The following is a 22946-nucleotide window of genomic DNA, read 5'->3' on the forward strand; positions in this document are numbered from 1 at the left end:
TTACATGCATGCTACTTTCATTGGACATAAATAAAACGGTTATATGATGTAATTGCATCCTATGGGACTTTATTTATTTTCACTCTCAATAGTTATGCTGATTGCGTACTATACAGCTGTTGTTTCACGTTGCACTTATCAGTTTCCAGCTATTAGTTTGGACAGCTGTCCAGTACCACACCCAGAACGTTCTATGCTGAGTTAAAAAATAGGAGGGCTGGAGATAACGTGTGTGTGTGTTCGTGTGTGTGTGTGTGTGTGTGTGTGTGTGTGTGTGTGTGTGTGTGTGTGTGTGTGTGTGTGTGTATACACACATATATAGCGAGAGAAATTCTATGCTAAGTTAAAGAATAGGAGGGTTGGAGATAACGTGTGTGTGTGTGTTTTAGGTGAGGGGTGGACCCCCCTCGTTAATGGCACTTTATAAAAATTAATACAAGAACACAATTATGTAGGTAAAACTAGGTAAAACTTTATGAATATTTGGTATCATTCTCCGTGACTTTCCCCATCACTTCTTGACTTTGTCCAGGCGTTCCTGGGCGTTAATTAGTTGGACATGAAATATTGTTAAACTGATTTATATCGCACTGGCATTTTCCCGCTTTTACTCAGGGTAGCTATTTCGGTATGGCCTAACACACTGTTTGTCATCAAATCATCACAACCACTATCATACTTTATGGTAGTATTCGTTTTTGTTTTATTTTAATTATTGTTATTGTTTTTATAATTGTTGTTGTTACATTTCTGATACATATATAGTTAAAACAATATGGGTACGAATATAACTCTTGTGACAAGATCGCAGGTATTGATAGGAATTTTTATTTATTATATAAATACGCGTAAATATTGTTAAAGCTTGTACACTTTATCATCGTCCTTAAAGAGGCTGTTCATAATGTTGATATCTCATATAAGAAACGACTCGTGGTCGTTGTTTTATAGTACAATAAAACACCGCAGGGAGAATAAACCGCGAGGGGGGCAGCGGTGTTTTATTGTAAGATAAACAACGACCACGAGACATTTGATTCTTAAATATATCAACAAAACATAAAACATCTAAATGATACAAAGAGGCTAAATGAAAGTAATATAAATATACCAAAAGTTTGGAACATATGGCACTTTTATTTATCTTGCATAGGAATACAGTTTTACGTGTGGGAATACAACGCCAAAAGTTTATAATTTTTATGTGTGAGAGGAATGTGATAACAACTATTTCAAATTCATTCCTGTGATCAGAGACCATATACAGGTATAAGGTCTAAGCTGTGAGTCACGAGACAGTCCCTGAGGCTATAATATATCGTCTAACGTTTGGTATTATCCGCAAAGAAAAGGAGAAAATATTTGTATCAATATTCTACGATGTCTAAAGATAAACTTCCTAAGAAGACTGTCGACACCTTCACATAATGACTGTATCATGTTCCCCTTCCTTCTTTTCGATTTACAGTTCGTTTCAAGTTCTTTTCCCTACCGTGATGCGTTCAACTTTTTGTAACAACTTTCACTCCGCGTGATACAGAATATGGCTGCCTCCTTGCAAAAGTAGAACTTTCGGCATCTGCTTACGTGTAGAAGTGTCAGCTGTTACAAGTTGCGCAGCGCTTTTTGAATATCCATTTTCTGATTGTGTCAACAACCAAGATAAGACATAAGTATGACTTTTAACGCATTTGTAGAAATAACTCCTTTGGGGCGCTCTTAAAAACCCTCACCTGGCGAGAAATTCAATGGATGCCGGTTGATGTGGGTCGCTCCACTCGTCCGAGTTTCAGATACCTATCCTTTCTCTTACTCATGTTTAATACACACTAAATACCACAGTGTGTATTCAAAATAGTTATAGTTTGTTTATTCATACAATGTAAACATTTAAAAGTCTGTCAACTAGAGCTTTGCATAACATGCCGTGCCATGTGGATGTTTGGTGACGTCACATGGAAGCTTGACAATGACGTCAGAGCAAGATTATTTTGTGCCCATTCTCGATCAAAACAAACTTGTCATATTCTTATCACATAAGGATATACTTATTTATTTCTCAAAAAAAGACGTAATAATTCCTGCCCTTGAGAAATGAAGGTCTTTGTTAAGATTTTCTCTTGGATTTGCCAAATCAAAACTTTGAATAGTCAGTGAAAAGTTTTGGGGGTTGGTTTTTGGTAGTTTGTTTGAAATTGAAAGTTAAGCATATCTATATTTTGTATTGATAATCTGTTACTACAAATATTCCATTTTTTTTTATGATGAAGGCGATAACCGTAATATTAACACTTGAGGACCATGACGTTACTTATTAATAATGTTAATCATCCATAAATGTCAATCTAAAGTTGTATCATTCTTTAGAACATCAGTCATGATTTGAGCTTCATTATTTTGAACTGCAACTTTCTTCATGTTTTGTTCAGGCATTTTTTTTAACTCATAAATGTCTTGCATTTAGTATGAAGTATTTTTTATATATTTTGTTTCTAAGATTGATTTATGAGTTAGATATGACTGAATGCAGTCTCAGTGCACACCTACGTTATTTTTAAAAATGATCAATATTCATTTAAACATGTTGAAGACTTTAATTTTATTCTGTTATGTTCTGTTGTGTAAAATGTTTGCGACTCAAGCATGTCAAGTATTTGATGGGTTATTGATTTATTTAACAGTTACCAGTTTTATGTTAATTTCTTATGACAAGTTACAGTATTAACAATCTATTCAGTGCATTGAAATCATAATTGAAAAGACACTGTCTTTCTCACTGAAAAATTCTGCCCCGTGTTCAGAGCCCTGTCATGTTTGGGCAGGACATTTAAATGAGATATTATAAATTCCTGATATTAATTCAATCCAAGCAATTCTACCATTCTGCTATCATGGCTATCATTGGCATGATTGGCAAACTAACAACAAATGTGGATGAAGGAAATTCTACTTTTAATATATATGTAGCATACTGACAGTGTACACGACGCAGTGTTTCAAGTAGTGTTGAGAATCATTTTAGATTTCATCCCTGCTATAATATAAATGAATGGGATTCTTATGAAATGGAAATGTTATTTCATTGTGACCTTGAAATGTACACTTTATTGGTACACCATCTGAAGGCCCATGGATAGGCAAAGGGCTATTGACCCCTGAAAACATTTGGTCCTATGTCCACATTTGACCAAAAATGATGTTTTTACATTTTCTTTCCAAATGGGTGCTTTTCTAACATTGTTGTAAATTTCATGAAGCCCCTGTTGCTGGAAATTAGTTTTTCAGTGATTCTGTGTCCTAAAACCCATAAGTTACTTAATACAAGAATGTTCTATGTCCATGTCAATGTGTCCAATCAAATTCTTGACACAGGTCATGTGACAAGATAGGACCCCCATAGTTCCAAATCAATTGGAGATAGCACCATTTGGTTATCATTTATCAACTGTCGAATGTGAACATTTGGAGTGAATTTTGTGATCTGTCAGTGATGACTTCATTACAATAAGCTGTCTCAAGTATGTGATCTCTCCTTTGAGTTGAAATTTTGGTCAAGAATAATCAGAATGTGCCAGTTGGATTTACTGATGGAAATAGAAAAGTATGGATCTGAAGACAAATGTTCTAACTTCTTTGGTACTCTTACAAAAAAATAACATATATCTGTAAATGAGAAGATGGATGATTCCCTTTGCTTTGAAAACACGTAAATAAATTTGTATTTGTTTGTTTCATGTGAAATAAATGCATGTTGTTTTTTAGGTTAATCTTATACAGAACTTCAAATTTTTAAATATCATTTACTCAAAACCTGTAAAAGTGGAGATAGGACATTATGGTTCTTGGACAACTAATTTTCTTTGTAATATCATAATATGTAGGGCTTCACATCGGTACTCAAAGTGTTCGTAGTTATATAAATCTTGTTTACTGATGATATAGAAGAATGACATCAAAAAGTGAGAGAAAATGTTGAAAATGGCTTAATATAAGTTGTGCCACTGTCACGAGTTGTACATGTGGTTTGTTTTTTTGCATCCCTTGTTAGGTTTTATATCATGAGCACAAGGTTTTTATACCACATGAGCACAGGTTTTTATTCCACATGTACCCCAAGTACACGTTTTAATCTGCCATTGTAAAAGAATTTAGACAAATTAAAATATTGATACAAATCAGCTGTTCAATTGAGCTGAGGTTAACTTGTGCTATGTCACATAACTTCCATTGACTCGACAAAGGCGTACATGCAGCTTTTTCTTCGAAGCGGGGTATAAGGGATTTATTCTCCCGCTCAAAAATCCATCTGTAGCTCGTCTTCTTTGTAGTGGGGCATAAGAAAAGTATTCTCCTGCTGAGAAATTTATTTCCCTCTCAGATGAAATACATTGTAAGTTGTAGCAGTATCATGTGGGGTAACATGTTGTATTATGCATCCCGCATTAGGTTTTTACCACGAGACTCTGACTTGTGGTTAATTATCAAAACAAGGGATGCTTAATATCACATGTTCCCCTCGTGATACTGCTACAACAAATTTTTCTTAGTATTTTTACCGACATGTTTTAATCTGCCATTGTAAAGGAATTAAAACAAGTTCAAAAGATCTCATTCTGGAGGTATGATAATGCCATTTGTCACCAGCAAAATCACTGAATAAGTGTCACCTTTGCCCAGTAATTCTGATACATGGCATTTCATTTTCACTGGTAACCAGACACGCAAGTATTCACATCAATCTGAAGCTTTGAGATTTTTATCCAAAATCTATGAGTATTGCCACCTTTTTCAGCTGAAGCTCCCAATCTTTATTCATCGTCACTCCACGATGTCAGAGGCTGACAAACAAGCACCCATCAACGACAATGAAGTTGATGACCGAGATGAAGAGGTGAGAGATGAGAACCAGGAGAATGAAGAAGGAGGCGGTGATGGTGATGGTGATGGTGATGGTCAAGCTAAGAGGGGGAACCGCAGGCAACGGAGGAACCCAGGAAATCGTCGAAGGAGAAGAAACACTAATGATGAGCCTGAGGGACCCATTGAGCCTATCGAGATCGGGAAAGGTAAAGCTCTACAAAGTGATAACATGTTTCTGTTAAATGGTGTGCTGGTATTTCTAACATGTTGCCATGTTCAGTTGAAGTTTAGTATCATGCTAAACAGTTTACATTGACATACCCTAGAAACTATAAAGAAATGCATCCTCAAAGCAGTTATGAATTTCGCAAAAAAATTGAATTCTCATTGCTAAAAAAATTGAGCTAACATGGCTAATGTCAAGTCCCTTATTCTGATATACTCCTAAAAGGGCTTCAGTACCAAAACAGTGGTATGTGCTTTTTGTACTTACTTCATTACTTGTTTTAGGTCATATTCAGCCTCAGACAGAAAGGATCAAGGTCCTTCTGGATGTTCAGGAGGTTACCATTTTCTTGTTATTTCTTGCAAACATTATAGGAAATTAAGAATTTCACAAGATTTCATTTTGTCTTTTTCTGCTATGCGGGGTTAGAAATTTGAAAGACAAATGGTATTGGGACATTGTAATGATATCAACTTTAGTTATAGAATTCTATATCAGTACCCAAGTTTAAAGAAATCTGAGCATTTTTGGATGAAAATCAGTAGGGATCAGCTCTTGGTAGACTTGTAGTAAGAATATTTCAAAGCCAAATATCAGCCATAACAAGGTTTGTAGCATGTAGGACAATGTGTACTTCAACAAGGAATGTGGTGAAGTGAAGTGAATTGAATTGGGGGCTACTTTGATGTTTCGTAAAATGTCATATCATCAATACAACATCATTACACCGGTCATCAGCCGCTAATTAAAACATGGAATTTCATCAGTGCTCCTTCGTCATGTTCATATATAAGTGTGGAAGATACAATTGCTTCCTTTTGGTTCTTTCAACATTCCTCTATGGATTTCTTACAACGCTAGCACCGTGCATCAGAATGGGTTTCAACTTCAATATCATGCTCAGATGTCACTCATTGTAAATGTTTGTACATTTGTGATTTAGATCCATTGGAAAAACAATTTACTGTTTTGTCCTGACACTTTTGTTAAGTATCAACACAATCTGACTTGTGTTCTAGCTGTCAATTCAAGCTAGAAATTGTTTCTTTTTTGTTCTTTTGTATCTCCTTTGAAACTGCAAGGTAATAAAGCCTGAAGCTTACAAGTCCAGTTTAATGATATTGAGTTACTGGTGTTGAAACTTTGCTGACCAAATTATCAGGCGATAAGAATGGTCACTTAGGCCAATTTAGAAATGTACAAATTGATTTGTTGTCTGGTGCCCCAAACTTCAGGTGAGCTGCTGTTCCTCATTGTCTGCTTTATTCATGTCAAGTATTAATGTTGCACTGATGATGCCATCTTGCATCAGCCTTCAAATGTCCATAAGGGTTCTTCAACAGGCTTCATTTGCTGATACTCTGCCTCTTCACTGTGAGGAAACATGGTGTCAATATTGTGAACATTTAACACATATACTTTACTTTTCTGATTTCTTAACATTTGTGTACTAGATCTTGGTTGTTGTCACCGGCCCTTTGTCATTCATTCCTGGAATCAAATAAACATTCCAGTATTAATGTTTGCATTGGATTGGTTAATAAGTCTGAGTGACCTACAACATACTTAGCTGTGTATATATCAATGTTTTGTTGCTGTTTCATGAATTGTCTATCATCTCTGATTCACATGTTAAACTTTCCAAATTCCCATGTCACTTATGTTTACCAACTGTGAATCATATGCTTCACATGCCATGTATACATGATTCCCTTTTCACCAAGTGTTTTTCCACCCTAACAGGTACTGGTCAAGGTAGGGATCATTTTTTTGTGTGGTGATGAGGCATCTTTAGTTAGTCTTTCTTTCCTCTTCTTTCTGTACAACATTAATTGCATCTTTCATTATGCATTCTTACTATGGTTACCAGCGTATTTGGTTGGTTGTGGCTTGTAATCAACTAAAATGAACATCTGGATACATACAAACTTGGTTCGCTGGTCCATGCAATTGCAATGTGTCACATTGAATTTCATATTGAATTAGTCGTTTGTTTTTATTCTGAAATATTTTTGACAGTTTTCTGTTTTATTCAGTCTTTGTTGGTTATTGTTGTGATTTCTGGCAGTAGTCAGATAAGAAATCACAGATCAAAATTTAATATGCTTTGTTAATAAACACGGTAAACTCTAGCTGTAGCAGTAATCGACAAGTTTACCCAAATGTGCTTAAAAGAAATTCTAGTTGTAATAAAAGCAATATGGGCGGAGGCCTGGGCCATCATCAAATACTCCAGGTTTAGTTTTCCCAGAAATGCACAATAGTGTTTCTCCACATTTGTACCAGAAATATATAAAAAAATTAATATAAAGTATATTTAAGTAAACAAAATTGAATGTTGCATGCAATGTGTGACAATTGCATATGAAGAGACTATATATAACAATACTTCGGGTAAAATGCCAGTATTCTCGTCCATGTAGTTACATCAGTCATAATACCCTTACCTGTCCATTATGTGTCCTTTTTATATGCACTTGCTGTTGTAACTGAATCCTTCATTAATGTCAGGATCAGGCAGAACACTTCACTTTCACTTTACCACATTCAGTTTAGCTGAGGATATTAAAGCTATGCAGTCATACACTGCGTCGTAGCAATAATGCTAATCTCAAATTGGATTAACAACGTGATAAGACAAACAAACTTTACCTTAACAATGCTCAGATAATTCTCATACATACGTATAAGCTTTATGTACTGTTATCAGGTTATTCAACTCTTAATGTTATCATAGTAAACTTGGAAACATTTCCAAAGACTTGGATAGTATCATAAGTATTTTTATATGGATCTTCAACATATGCAAGTATGTGTAAACACATCATCATTGATTTACCGATATGTCTGTAATACATTATGTTATTTTGCACATGGTTATCTCAACCAGATATTCTTTATTCAATAATGGCACATGCTGAATCAGGTTTTCTATTTCAATGATATATGAAAGTGAAGAAGTATTGGGTTATACTGGGCTGCATGTGTAGGGTGTCCTATTGTAGTTTGTAGTCTAACATATTATATTGGCCTTAGTTTCATATTTCTTAGATCATATTGATTACCTAGGATCTTGCATATTCTAATAGATTATCTGATTGGGAAAACATGGAGAAAAATTAACAGCAATGATTCTATAGACCATTGATCTGTTATTGAATTATTTGTAATCCTTACTTTTAATGCAAATTGCTCCAATTCCAAATTTATGTTCAATTGTAGATTATGTTTTGAGAAATGTACAACTCTGGCCTAACTTGTATTGGTTGCTCACAGAAAACATATGGTGTTAACCCAGATCCCCTTTGTTGCCATAGTTACACGATAAGCGTTGAACAGTTTTCTATGTTACCAGCAGTATCACAAATTTATGACTTGTCTGACTTTACATACTTGTTGCATTGCCATCTCTGATGATTGTATTATAATAGTAAAATATTATAAAACAGAATGACAATAAAATTAATTCTAGTAATAAAATATTTTAGCTCTGGTGGCTTTGAAACGATTGAACAGCTGAGCTGTAAAGAAATAATAACAGGTCAAAATATTGTCTTAAAATATTTTTTCAGGATCTTTTTGTTGTATGTTTTACTGAAGTAACTTCAGATTTCCTTCTTTTTTTTGGCTTCTGAAAATTGTCACATTGACCTTCAAAAACTTTAACAAAAGTAATATATTTGTAGCTAATAAACATGTCTACATACCTCTGTATACACTAGAATGAAAGATGACACTAGTCCTTGACCATATCAATATCATTTCAAGATTTTAATTATCAACTAGCTACTATAAGTTCTCACCTAGCTACGATATGTTCATAGTCACGTTCAGTTAATGCATGCCTCTGAAGTTGCATTTAGAAATACCAAAACATGTATCAACAGTTCATTTAAACTGATTTAGGAGATGAAGATTTCCCCCAAGTTGCATCAATTTGATCAAACAAGTATTTTTCATACCTTTTGTTTTGTGGTATTAATCATACAGGCAGGTCTGTATGGCATGTTTCAATGTTGTTACAGAGGTGACTAAATGGAGCATTAGGAAACAGGTGTGGGACTTTATTGAGGATCACAACCTGGCTAACTTCCCCCGACCGGTGCACCACAGGATACCAAATTTCAAGGTAACTAACTGGTTTAGGAAAATCTGACATGGCTCTTCTCCTTCAAAGCATGGTCATAACACTGTATACTGTAATATGATGTGCTAATAATAGTGAAAAATGAAGCGGAGTATTGGGCATCAAGACATGATTACTGAATGTTTGAAATGTATTCTTCATTCCTGTTTAAAATTAAAGGGGATCCTTTATGGTTTGTATCAAAAGTTTTGTTGGTTTCCTGTTACAGTATTTGAATTGAGGAGGAACCCACTAAAGTTTTAAGTTATTTCTAATCCTGACACTACACCTTGCAATTTCCTTCATTTCAATACACAACAGAGCCCCAAACCTGCCTCTTTTACATTGGGGGTGCCTGTTGCTATTGGTCACCAACCAATTAGTTATCTGTCCCTGATCCGTCATTTTCCTTATCATACAGGGAATATACACATGCATGTGTTATAGGAAATTATGGCCTTAACATTAACCTTATTTTACGTTCTATGTGAACAAAACTTGACATATATCTTCTTTGAGGGTTATGACATTATATTTTGCAGTGATTATTTAATTCGCAGTATGCATTTTTGGCACACAGCCTACTACTATGCCATTCTCAGGCTCAGGCTTCCCACCACCTTCCCAGGATGCAATACTCAGCATGCTCATCCGAGCCAACTCCATCCTTGGATTGGTGCTATGGCTTATGACATTCAGATAGAGGGGAGATGAAAAGATGTTTCAACAACCATGGATGGTGGCCACTCCGGTTAACCTTAACTGATTTGTTGCCAGTACTAAACAGTTGGAGTCTAATACTGCTGATTGTCAGAGTAACATTGTTTCCTGTAGGTGGCAGATTAAAGACTTGTTTTGAGAGAACTAAGATCAATATTAAATGATGTATCGACATGTCAGTAGCTTCCATTGACGTCTTTAGGTATTTACAGTTCCTGTGGGATGAGCTCATGCTGGGAAGCACTGAGGAGAGTTAAACATGTGTTAAAGGCAACAGTGCAAGTTGATTGTGTGATCTTGTTCATTCAGTACAGTCATGAACATACCAGTGGACAGCACTCTAGAATATTGTGGTAGTAGCTGGGTTTTTTAGTGACGCTTCACTTTGTGTGTGCAATTCTTTCCAACTGAAACATGGTTGTCACTGAGCGTCATTCGATACAAGACACATTACAGCCGAAATGGTTATGGTGATCACAAGAACCCAAGAAATGAGTTCCTTGGACTGAATTTTCACACAAGTTGGTCATTGATGGCAGTGGAATCCACCTCCAACTGTTACAACTCATACCAGAACAGCGTTCAATGATGGCAGAAGAAAGTAGATAACTTGCACCTGATATAGAAGTTACTTCAAGATATAATGTTTGGTTAGCACTAAGGTTCTGGTCTCCACAGACAACACAACAGTGGCACACAACATAAACATTATGGGATCAAGGCAATTGAGTCACCTACTGAACAATGTGAAAGAAAGAAAGAAACTCTCAGACATGGATAAGGCTTAACATAATAATAAAAGAATCGGTTCTCAGGCAATGGCTTTTGAAAATACAGTGCAGCAGGCGTTTTTTTTGTTGTTGTTGTTCAAACTAGTATCATCATAATTGTATTCCCTGATGAGTAAAATACTGGAGTACAGTACATGTATTTGATTACCATTGGACTTTGAATATTTAAGGCTATTCTTGTTTTTTTTTAAATGGAAATAAAAACGAAATGTGCTGCACACTTTATGATGATGCAGGTGGTGCCTGAGAACAAAGATTTTTATTTTTGTAGCCTAATCAATGTATTTTTTTTAAACTAACCTGGTCGACTTTGATTCCTATTACAAAGAAAGCATGCAGGAGACCCATGTTTTAGAGATTCTAGCTTGTGAAAGACAAATGCCCCACAGGAGATGCATCTTGCGTCAACTCATGTTCTCATGTGCATCTACAAGATTGTAATTATACTAGAGTACAGTCATCCCTCACAATAATGCCCTTACTGATACTGCACATTAAAATTCTTTAAGTGACATTATTGGGTGTTTGTGAATGAAATCACCTATAGATTGGGAGAAAACATATGGCGATACAATACCTGTATTCATGGTATTTGATGCTGGTGTTTATATTTTGTAGGGAGCAGTAAATGCTGCAGAGAAGGTGAAAGAACTTGAAGAGTTCCAGGTGGCCAAGGTTGTGAAGGTTAACCCTGACAAGCCTCAGCAGGATGCCAGATTCTTCACACTGGAGGTAGGGCATCAATTTATGTTTCATGTCTAAAAGTCAGAAGATGAAGTGAATTTCGCAAGGATTGAATTTTCAGCATGGGTCATTGCACACATCTGGGAGGAAGATCTTGCTTTAGAGATAGATGCAGGTAGTGTAATTGACTAGACATTAACATTTACCAAGGTAGGCAGCAGTTAGCTGTAAGACTCTCACTAATTGACAGCAAGTTGCAGTATTTGTAGTGGACAGTATTTCACCTCATATGAAAACCCCTGCGAGCTGTTTACATAGGATGAAGATTTACCACACACTTGGAATCGATGCTCATGATATAAATCACTGGATTGTCTGCTCCAGACTTGATTATTTAGCTGGAATATTGCCGAGTGCGGCATTAAACAACAGATAAACAAACCACAAACTTGCACCAACTTATGCTGGTCGTATTAGGCAAATGGACCATGTGGTCAGACTCGGTGACTTTGTTTATAGGATGTCATCATACTTTGATGATGTTGATTCAAACCTTTTTCAAATAGTAGGAATATTGCTGAGTATGGTAGTTAAACAACAAACAATTGGCCTATAATCAATTCCCTCACTTGTGCACTTTCATTCTCATCCAACATCCCATACCCTCGCTCAATTGCCCTACAGTCAATACTCTTTCCTACACTCATGCACCTACAATCTATTCTCTCATTCACACACCCTACATCCCATACCACCACTCAGTTGCTCTACAATCCATACACTCTCCCTGCAACTCATACTCTCATTTGCACCCCCTACAACTGATGATGTGTTTCAGTCGGAAAAGACACTGCTTGTGCCTACCCCAAGGCTTAGAGAAGGACTGTTCAACAAGATCACTCCTCCAGCTGACTGCAACAAGGAGATCCTGAGAACATGCTCTACCTCACAGGTTCGTGGTCATGGAACATATCAAGGGCCAAGCCATTTTTAGTGCCACTTTTGAGATATCTGTGAAAAGAAAATTAAAGTAAAAAAAATGTCAGCAGAAAGAAAGTTCATGGCTAGTTTCACTAACTAACAATTGAACCATTTACTCATTGTCATTAACCTTGTAAACCAAAATGTTCCCTGTAAGTAATTTTTCAGAAACCATTCCAACCATATCACGGTGGTTCTTGTTTTGCCTATTTGTCGTGTTGATAAATTTGATACGTTACCACTTGTAAAAAAATGCTGTAGGGCAAATTACACCCCAGTGCAGTGTAGGTACTTGGGCAGGAAGAACAGTGGACATGTTATGTTCTGCTGAAATGAACAATGATGACACTGCTTATGATTTTCTTTTGTAGGGAGTTCGTGAATACAGCACACCCATTGGACTTGATGATGCTGTAAAAATCGATCTGGTCATCATTGGCTCTGTAGGAGTGTCCAGGGAAGGTGAGATTTTGGGTGGTGGGCACCAAAGACAGGCAGTATTTGTTGCCTAGTGATTGAACCATTTGCTAATGCTTACCGCACACAAATAGGTACTGTGAAAAAAGCTGTGGGATCTGTTGCCCACCTTGTTTAAATTATATTTGTATTTGAGGTAGGGGGCTGAAATTGGGAGTGAGTTAAAGTGACATAACTTACCTTTGATATTAACATCAACTGCATACCAGCTGCATAACAAATTTTGAAAGAATGGGTGCCAAACACATGTGGCAAGATATAGCTTTGCAATATGGACTTGCCTTGGAAATAAAATAGTCAGTTTGAACCAGGCATATGATTTCACTACTGCAATAGGATCTGTTCTGTTTGCTTGAACTACTTAAGTGACCTTTATGTTAGTAAATGAAGACAAAAAGGAGAAATTGAATTACACTTTTGGTTGTATTGAATAGTATCTCACTGGTTTGGTTCTGTTGCTAGGTTACCGTATTGGAAAAGGAGAAGGATTTGCTGACCTGGAGTTTGCAATGATGAAAACGATGGGTGCTGTGAATGAGAATACAGTTGTGGTTACCACAGTTCATGACCACCAAGTTATCAGCATACCTGAGCGCCTTGTGGAGGAACACGATCTGACAGTTGACTACATTGTAACACCAACAGAGATCATCAAGACAAACTGCACCAAACCAAAGCCAACTGGCATCATTTGGTCCAAACTTGATCGTGACAAGCTGAATCGAGTTCCCGTGTTGAAACTTCTGAGGAAGAGGGAGCGTGAACTGGGCACCGATGTTAGGCTGAAGGTAGTCTACTTTCGTGATTTATTTCCCCATTCCTGAATTCCTACATTTTTATGTGGTTGATTGTGTGTCTGTGTACTATGCTGGCATGGATCATATCTCATTCTGTGAGCCACTGGTTTGTCTCTTCTTGACTTAGTAATACATACTGCATTGATATAGCTGCAATATTGCTGACATCAGCATAAAACAGCATAAAACAGCATTCACTCACTCACTCACTCACTCATTCACAAATGTAGAAATTTTACCTTATGTTTATCTGATCTCATTTCCAAAAAGGTGCTGGGATCCTGGAGAATGGAAAAAACCCATCTTACTCAAGGGCACCCTGTTCCAGAACCATGTGTTCAAGCTGGTTGACTTGTCAATCTCTAATTTTTGCATAAATGAGCTGGTTGGGAACTTTTTATTCTGTGCATCGTAATCCGAGCCATCCTTGAACTTCCTTCTTTGCAGACTTCCACTCAACCCTTCACAGAGTTTGTCTTCCATGCCGTTAAGTCTACTGGCCTGTGCGAAAAAGAAAGCTCTTCTTCCTCTTCATCAAAGTCGGCTCCACCCACTCATATCTTCGCGAATGTGATTACATCTACGAAGCCCTTACCATCATCATCCGTGAAGGGGTCAACAAAGTCAACTTCCACAGCGCAGAAGAAAGATACATGCAGCCTCAGACATTCGTGAACCCCCTAGCATCACGGCAGGCTCAGTCATCCATGCAGGACCAGTCCTTCATGCAGCGGCAGACAGGCACAGATTCAGGCCTTCGTTCAGCACCCTACCTTCACAGTTCACAGAGCCTCCAGCGTTCACCCAGCCTGCGTTCTTCCCGCAGGGTTCATTTCCTACATCGTTCTCTAATATGGACCTAGTAGCCAGTGTTATATAACAAGTACTACTAGCTATGCAACAGCATCAAGTAATGAATAAGCCCTGTGCGCAGCATACTCATCAACGTCAATTTCTGATGAGACCTCTCAGATTTCTCACCATTGTTCCACGGGTCCAATCCCCAATACATCTTAGTTCCTTCAAGAAGAGGATGTGTTGGTGCCAAGATTAGAAAAGTCATCACATTTGGAGGAATATCCCTCTATTTATGAAGACCATGAATTAATGCTTGGATTACAGATAGTCTCCCCATGTCTTTGTCTGGGATTCTTCCCCTACTGATACCTATCAGGATACTTTAACCATCCCACCGATTAAACCAATCTCCCAAGTTGCAAAGAACCTAGATGCTTCCTTTGCTATAACTTCAAGGAACCAGGGACTACCAACTCTTTCATTCAATGCTGAGAAGTTGCCCATGCATGTCATGTCACCATTTCTCCAAGCTCCGGGAGTTTATAAGGACTTGACTATAATGTTGTACTTGAAGAGCAGAACTTATAGGGTAAAAAATAAATAGCTAGGTCAGCAGGATACCACCACTAGACTTTCCCTTCTTAGGCCTTGCTATGTCTCGTAGTGTCAAGATAGACATAGTCCAGGACTCAAAGGATCAGATGTTAATCAAGTCAATTCAGACCATAAACTCTATCATAGTTTTTGTATGAACAATCTATGCAGAGAACTTGGCTCAAGAGTCTGTTTTCTGGAATCTAGAAAGCCAAAAACAAGCCATCCACATGTTCCAGAGAAGGCAAGATGTCTGCCTGTCATAGACCACGTGACCATGTTGTGGCCGAGGACCCATTGGTTCCCGTGCCAATCAATGAAGACTGGGAACTTCCACCCCCAACCGCGTTTAAGTACAACAATAGTTGGTAGGTTGGCCAAATACTGGAAGAAGGGGGATATCCTGGAAGACACCTTTGTATCGAACATTCTCAGGAAGGATACTCCCTCCCTCCCTCCCTCTCTCTCTATCTCTCTCTATCTCTCTCTCTCTCTCTATCTATATATTAGCAGAAGACATTGAAGACTTGTCATTATGCACAGTCAGGGCATTATGTATCAGTCTCCAGAAGACAAGGAATGCTTCATCAGAAGTCTCCAGAACAACTATCTCCTTCAGGATAAGAGCTGTTATTCTCAGAGCCTATAGGGCAGCAGGGTTAGTCCCTCCTTCAGCATACAACCCTCACAAAGTCAGAGCTATGGCTTCCTTCATGGTAACTGCTTCATCCCGACCATTATGGAAGGTTGTTTCTGGAGATCTGACACCGTCTTTGTAAATCATTATCTCAGAGATATCACCACAGAAGATATACCAACCAGAAGATAGATTACAATACACTGGCCCTCAATCACATAGACTTGTTACTGTTCCATAACCACTGACAGAGAGTCCATGCTCCCCTGTTTTACTTTGTAATTCAAACATGAGTGATAACGATTGTGTTACATTTATATCCTTCTCTTGACACTAAAATGAGGGAAATGGGAATTAATTTTTATCAAAGTCTTACCATGCTTACCAAATCCACAAAATCATTATATTTGCTCCCTTTCACCAAAAAGGATGTGGTGCCTCACCTGGGCAGAAGAAGAACCAATGCAATGTCTTACCTCCTTCCCATAGGGTTTACTGAACAGGTCACAACTGAATCACACATACTGGTGAACCCACCACCAACTGTCAGAAACAAGTATTTAGTATGAGTCAGGAAAAGGTAAAATATGTATGTTTTAGGGTATAAATACAATTATGCTAATCCTGACTCATACGCTAGAGTACCCTCCCAACCCTTCCCTCTCTCCCCAGATGTGTTTCAGACCGTTAAGTAAGAAAATGGAGAGAGTGACAAGTCAACTGGCTTGGTCATGTTGTTCCAGTGCGCATTTTGAGGTACGGCAGTGCGTTGAGATGGGTTTTTTTCTGTTCTCCGGGAACACAGCACAGGAAGTTTCCATTACCATTTTCAGAAATGAGATAAGCTATCAGTATATGAGTCAGGATAAGCATAAATGATATTTTTACCCTCAAAAATACATTTCCTTATTTGACAGTGCCTTTTTCTCATGAAGACCATAGCCTGTGTAACAAACCCATTTTTTTATTCAGCGGTTGTGATGTAGCTAGGCATCTGTGCTATAGCTAAAATGTAGGTAGACATAATTTAGCTAGAATTTTGTATCATGCATCTTCCTTCCATGCCCAGCAAAAGACATTAAAAGATGGTACTTGTTGTAATGTAATTGGCGCTCTGCATTAAGGGGCTAAAACAAGGATTGGTCGGCTCGGAGTCAGTATATTTGTGTCTGAGTGGGGTATTCATGTTAAACTGTGGCATGGTATCTCAGTGGGCTAGCACTATTAAATCAGAATTAGTCCAGACTGATACAAACAGCCGCACACCCACATGTGCATACATGTCGCTATGTGGCCGTGCAGTAATCTTGTACGCGATGTTAAACAACATTTCACCTCACCATCCCTCCATATGTCTAGAATTTTATAATGTGCATCCATAATATGTTGTATAGGTAGAATGCTGCAACAGGCAGTCATGATGTGGCTAGAATTTTGTAACAGGCTGCCATAATGTGGCTAAAGCCCATTGGGTATCAGGGCTAAAACAGGTTAGACAATGAACATTGCTTGTAAGGAAGTTGATGTCATCCACTAGTTTGACCACAACTTGATTATTTAGATACTGCTGCAAAGTAGCAAGAATGTTGCTGACTGCAGTATAAGACAAATAAATTAAGGATATAGCTTGGAATTATCTTCAATCATTAAAAGGTTAATGTTTGTGTGCAGGGTCAGGAAGAAGATGATGGTGAAGACTATATCAATGATGAACCAGAGGAAGAAAAACGCGAAAATGATGAGAACTCCTACCGGCGCCGTGGTCCACCAAGACGTCGCTACCGCAACAACTACCGCCGCCCAAGGCGCAGGAGCAATGACGTCAGGAATTCTGAATCAGAAGAGCAGACAGAGGAAGGAGAAGGTCAAGGCCAGGGTCAGGGTCAGGGCCAGGGTCAGGGAAGGCGTCCTCGTAATTCAGCCCGAAGAGGTCGTATTAATCGAAGATCACATGATCCATCCATCTATGTAGGTGGGCTACCTCGGTCACTGCGTGTGAGTGAGTTCAAGGAGAAGATACACGATCGTAGTGTTCAACCTCTGCGTGTTGTATGGCATGGTGGCAGTGGCCATGCTTTCCTCCAGTTTTCTAACATCGATGTAGCAGAAGAAGCCATTCAAGCTTTGAAAGACCTTGACCTTGGAGGGCGTCAAATTAAGGTGGAGCTCGCAAGGAGTAATCGTGGTGATGAGGACAGTAGAAATGAAAACGAAGCTGATGGCGAAGTGAATGATGCAGGCAGCGACTAAAACGATTGATTGTATGTACAGTCGATTCTTTACTCATGTAACTGTTAATGGATCCAAGTTTTAACCACTTGGACAGAATGTCCTTTTAATATGTTGAATTCAACTGAAGCCTCATTGAAATATTTTAGATATTGTATCAGAAAAAATAGCTTGTCATATGTCAGTGAGGTATTTCAGAAAACTTTCCTTTTGTTGAAAAGAGCCAGTACCACGATCCTTGACAGTTATATTTTCAAAGAAAGGTCGTTTTAACACTCTTGAAAGAGGATCTGTTCTCTTTATTTTAGATTATGGGCAAAGGTTTGATATCTTGTTTAGTGAGTTCTAATGAATTGTTTAGCACTGAAGGCTTATGTAGTTTGATGATAAGGTTGAAACCTGAAGTTGGACAATAAGATCAAACATCTAGAAAGCTTCACTCAGATGCATTGCAGAAACATGATATATTCTTCACTTAATGTTTTCTAGGGTTTATGCCTTTGGAAGGATGGAGAGAAAAGTGTATTATGTTATTTCCTGTTATGTTTTTTCTTGCATTTGTTGAAGCAGAAAATCTAGCTGTTGCATGATTCTATTTGTCGGTTTCAGGGTTTGGCCTGTGTACAATATATTGCATATCATATGTTGCAACATGTTAATGGACATTTTTCAGTTTGTAGAATTTAAAATATTATAGTTACCATACCATGATTACATAAACTCAGGTAAGAGTTTTACTTGTATGTCGTTAATTGCAGATATTGCCATTAACGAAGTCACTGCATAATTTGCACACATACTATTTGCGTGTCATGAAGTTACGCTTTATGCAAACTTAGAAAATTATACAATATTTTGTCAACTCCATTCCAGCAATATGTACTTCATTTCTTTATAACTTAGTAATTTCATGAGCAGACTCTTTGCTGACAGGAATTTTTTTAAGAAATGGTTAAAATATTCACGTGTTTATAAGGTTAATATGTTTACCTCTCAAACAAGATTTTGATGACTTCATTCTAAATGGCCTGATCTACATGACACTGATGCACAATATATGCTAGTTTTTGATGGTTCTGGGTCAATATGCATCCTGGTTATGTGAGTGTGTCTGGTTTGTTATAAATAAATGCAGTACAATGAGAGTGTGGAGATGTTTGGAATCTGATCATTTAGCAATGAATGAATTTCATAATTTATGTTGTTGTTAAACAGTTGTGCTTGTTTACATATTCGTCATGGATATGCCAGCACATTATTTGATTGTTTGTTATTACATTACTAAACGTGTGTTCATAGGCATTTTGTTCCCCCTGACCACATGAATGTCATAGAATCACTTATCTATAGACATGATAGAGGCCAAAAAGAAAATTTGTTTTAGGTGCCTCTGAAGGATTTTCTTACAGTATTTGGATGTATTGTTGAATGTGTTTAGTTCCAATCCTTTTCAAAACAGGGTTGTTGTTTATATGTTCAGTTTGTGAGATAATGTTTGTAAATGAGACAAATGAAATGTAAAAATGTTAAAATTTTGAATTAACATGTTTCAAAATTTTATTGCCAAGATATTTTTTGAGAAAGGTAGCATTCAAACATGCACAGGAACTGCTCAATTACTGTTTACATATCCCAATAAACCTACAGAATTTTATATTTGGAAAAATCCATTGATATTTTAAATATCTTTTTCTCTTAAAAAGGATTATCGAAAACTTGTATGTCTAATAAAATCAGTGCTGATGCCTTCATCATTATTTACAAAATAATTATGAAATAAGAGTAAAATGTTTCACAATGGTATATGGGTCACTTACAGTTTATTACCTTTTTTCTGTTCACTCATGGAAACCTGTCATGAAGTCTCGAATGTCACTGTCATCACTTAGAAATTATTGGTCACAAGTTTGCCATAATATGGAAGAAATTATGTCAAGGTTGTTTATCATATTTGTTTTAAATATGACCAATTGTCTTCCACTGTAAAAACATCTGTTTGCCTTAATCAATGAAAATTAATTTAGTATTTTTCAACCTCACTTTTCAATGCAGTGCATTTTTCTCTAAGTAGGGTGATAGATGGAGGCTTCAAGTTACATTTTTTCACATTGGCAAAACCTACTTAAGCTTGTTTGGGTTCACTTGTTTATCTTCATTGCGGAAACAGTTGCTTTGCTGAGAAATTGTTTGTTGAAATAGTGATCCAAAGTTGTATCATCCCCCATCTACCCTGTGTACTAATTGTGTGTTCACAAAATGTGGTGCTGAATATGTACTCAGTCATCTGACGTTCTCTTCAATTGAGACTGCATCTAGTTAGATGGTTAACTACTATCTCTGAAGTTCATGCTTTGTGACCTTCCGATTCAGTTTAATCTGTATTCAGGTTTTTACTAATGTCAGTATGAAGTGTCTATGCTGTGGAAATCTCCTTATTGAAGTGTGAGATTGTTGAGTACATAACAAAGTGCAACTATCTTATAGGCAGCCTGGAGGCAGAATAACATACATACATTTTCTCATAGACAATTTGCCATCATTTCAGTTTCTTCGGGTATTTTGAAATGACTATTCACCCTACTCTTCAGTGCCTGACAACTACATTTTCTTGGTGTTTGTTGTGGACTTCTCATGTCAGGACAAAATTTCTTTTTTGAATAAACGAAATGTACTTTTCAAAATCAACATATTTTGGACATGGTGTGCTGGTTGAAGAAACTGATTTAATATTAGAGAAATGGAAGCTGAAAGGCTTCAAGTTTGTTGGAATTTCTTTACATAGATGCATGAGTTGTGAATGTTAACAATAATCAACCATAGTCCTTCATGTAGAACCAATTTGAGAAGCTTTAACATTAGCTGAGTGAACAGATATGATGTAACCAAATATTTATTTCATGGTCATTTTAGTTTATTAACCTACACTGAATAAGTGTTCATTTCTCAACTTTATGTGAATATATTTTACAAAATTGCATGGTTTGATGTGGCTAATTGCTTCTAAATCCTTTGGAAATTACCAAGAGCTCGATATTTTCATTTCTTGTTAGAGAATGATTACTATGATACAATTTACGCACTTTCTGACAGTATTTGTTTGACATTCTTGCAACACTTTCAATGATCATTTGCTGCATTAAACTTTTTAGTATTAAATTAAATAGAAAATTAATAATTCGCTTTTTCATTTTCTAAAACGTTGGCATCGATATGAATGCCTTTTTGTTGTCCGTTATGTGAGACACACCCACAACAATCCAGGCTCAATGGTGATGATACTGGTCTGGCACTCAAGAATTACTGAGTTAACCCATATGGGTCTAACAACTTGTTTTAACAGGGAATTCATGTCAAGATTCAATGTGGAATAAATGGAAAGCATACGAGGTAGTTCTTGGTGGAGGGTCTTCAGACTTATTCAGTTCCATTTTATTTCCACACTGTTCTTCCCTGTACTCACAGTAATTGCTTGAATATCACTTTTGAAATTTTACATCAACACAGCTATCAGAAACCATGGGCACTGGATGGTAGAGGGCTGAGAACTATTATTTGAGAATTTACATTGGAATTGTTAATGCTGTACACAGGCTTACGGGAAAGAGAATGGTGCAAGTTGCAATCATTGTAAGCAATACTGTGTCATTTAGATGATTTTCTAATGTAATTGAATGTTATCTTATTTATATTTGATATCATTTGTGAATAAAGTTCCTTATTTTACCCTAGCATATTTGTCACATGTCCACAGGCTTTGGATTCAGTTGTATGATGAGTGATATAAAGGTAACATACAACGTTGCTGTTGTGGTTAAAGCATTTGTTCATGATCATCACAATGATGTCCTGGGTCCAAGTATAAATATGGATCAGTAGGGTAGCACCAGCATTCAGTCATTTGCTCATCACACTAAAGACCTGTGTTTGATTCCCCTCATTGGAACAATGTGTGAAGCTCATTCTTAGCTTCCCCTGCAGTGATGTCTTTACCCTAAGGAACATAAATATTGCTACTTTAGATATTTTTATGAATCACTATTTATAGCATGTATTTTTTTTAAATCTAAATATTGATTATTTACTCAGAAAATTCAAAAACAAAAACAGCACAAGGGTTGTAATGAGTATCTGTGGTTTATCAAATCACCAATGATCATTCCGAAACGTCGCCAATAATCCAAGAATCGTTTGGCATATTTTAGAAAATACACAAACACAAACACTGAAGTGAACTTTCTATGCTGGATAGTTTACAAATCGTGTATGCCATTTATGAGATGCCTATTACATCATATATACTTCATCTTTGACAGACACATCCCTGAATTATGCATATATTTAGCATCAAATTACAACTTGTCCTTGTCACTAATACAAATGGTCTGGATGAAAACAAGCAAAATTCAGACTTTACACTCCAGTATTTTCTCCTGTTCACCTATTCATTGCATAGCAAGAATCCAAGAATTAAAACTAGATATGTTCCAATGGTTTGGTAAATTCTAAAGAAATTGCCCAAGTTCCTGCCGTGTGATGCCACAAATGACGCAAAATCATGCATAACGACGACAGTCTTCATTTTTCACTAAATTTTTGTTACAATGAAAAACATAAAAACAATAGCACTATGCAGATTGTTTCTGAAAACTTTCATGACACGTATATGTAAGATCCTGAAATCAAAGGAAGTACTGTACTCTGAAAATCATACATACCGGTACTGCTGTCAGTGATGTTATATGTCAACAATGTTTTAATATTTTGTATTCTCTTTGAGATAGATGGTGAATGGAAGTACACACTATCATTCTTTCCTACTGCTTACAGCTTAAATCATGATGTAAATTTTCCATGTTTTCCATGTTTTTCCACAATTATACTATAGATGTATATTATTGTTCAGTATCATATACGTAGACTTAGGCCACAATATTTCTGAACCTTTCATAATCTCCTGTTTGTTTGAACATTCACATAAGAATTTGACACATTTAGTGTCATAGACCATATTTCTAACCTTTAGACA

General features: G+C 36.8%; 1 protein-coding gene across 2 annotated transcripts; it reads left to right on the forward strand.

The window, feature by feature from the left end:
* Positions 1–1512: 1512 nt before the first annotated feature.
* On the forward strand, positions 1513–21643 carry LOC124139692 (methenyltetrahydrofolate synthase domain-containing protein-like). Of its 2 annotated transcripts, XM_046506955.2 has the most exons (9): positions 1513–1673; positions 4793–5066; positions 6830–6841; positions 9112–9215; positions 11342–11455; positions 12246–12359; positions 12760–12850; positions 13328–13653; positions 17363–21643. In XM_046506955.2, exons 2-9 carry the CDS (start codon positions 4829–4831, stop codon positions 17939–17941), a joined length of 1578 nt encoding a protein of 525 aa, XP_046362911.2. In that variant the 5' UTR covers positions 1513–1673; positions 4793–4828; the 3' UTR covers positions 17942–21643. The 2 variants fall into 2 exon arrangements, with proteins under 2 accessions (XP_046362911.2, XP_046362912.2); XM_046506956.2 differs by lacking the exon at positions 6830–6841.
* The last annotated feature ends 1303 nt before the right edge of the window (positions 21644–22946 follow it).

Source organism: Haliotis rufescens, unplaced genomic scaffold, assembly GCF_023055435.1.
Source record: "Haliotis rufescens isolate VD_foot unplaced genomic scaffold, xgHalRufe1.0.p SCAF_1, whole genome shotgun sequence".
NCBI lineage: Eukaryota > Metazoa > Mollusca > Gastropoda > Lepetellida > Haliotidae > Haliotis > Haliotis rufescens.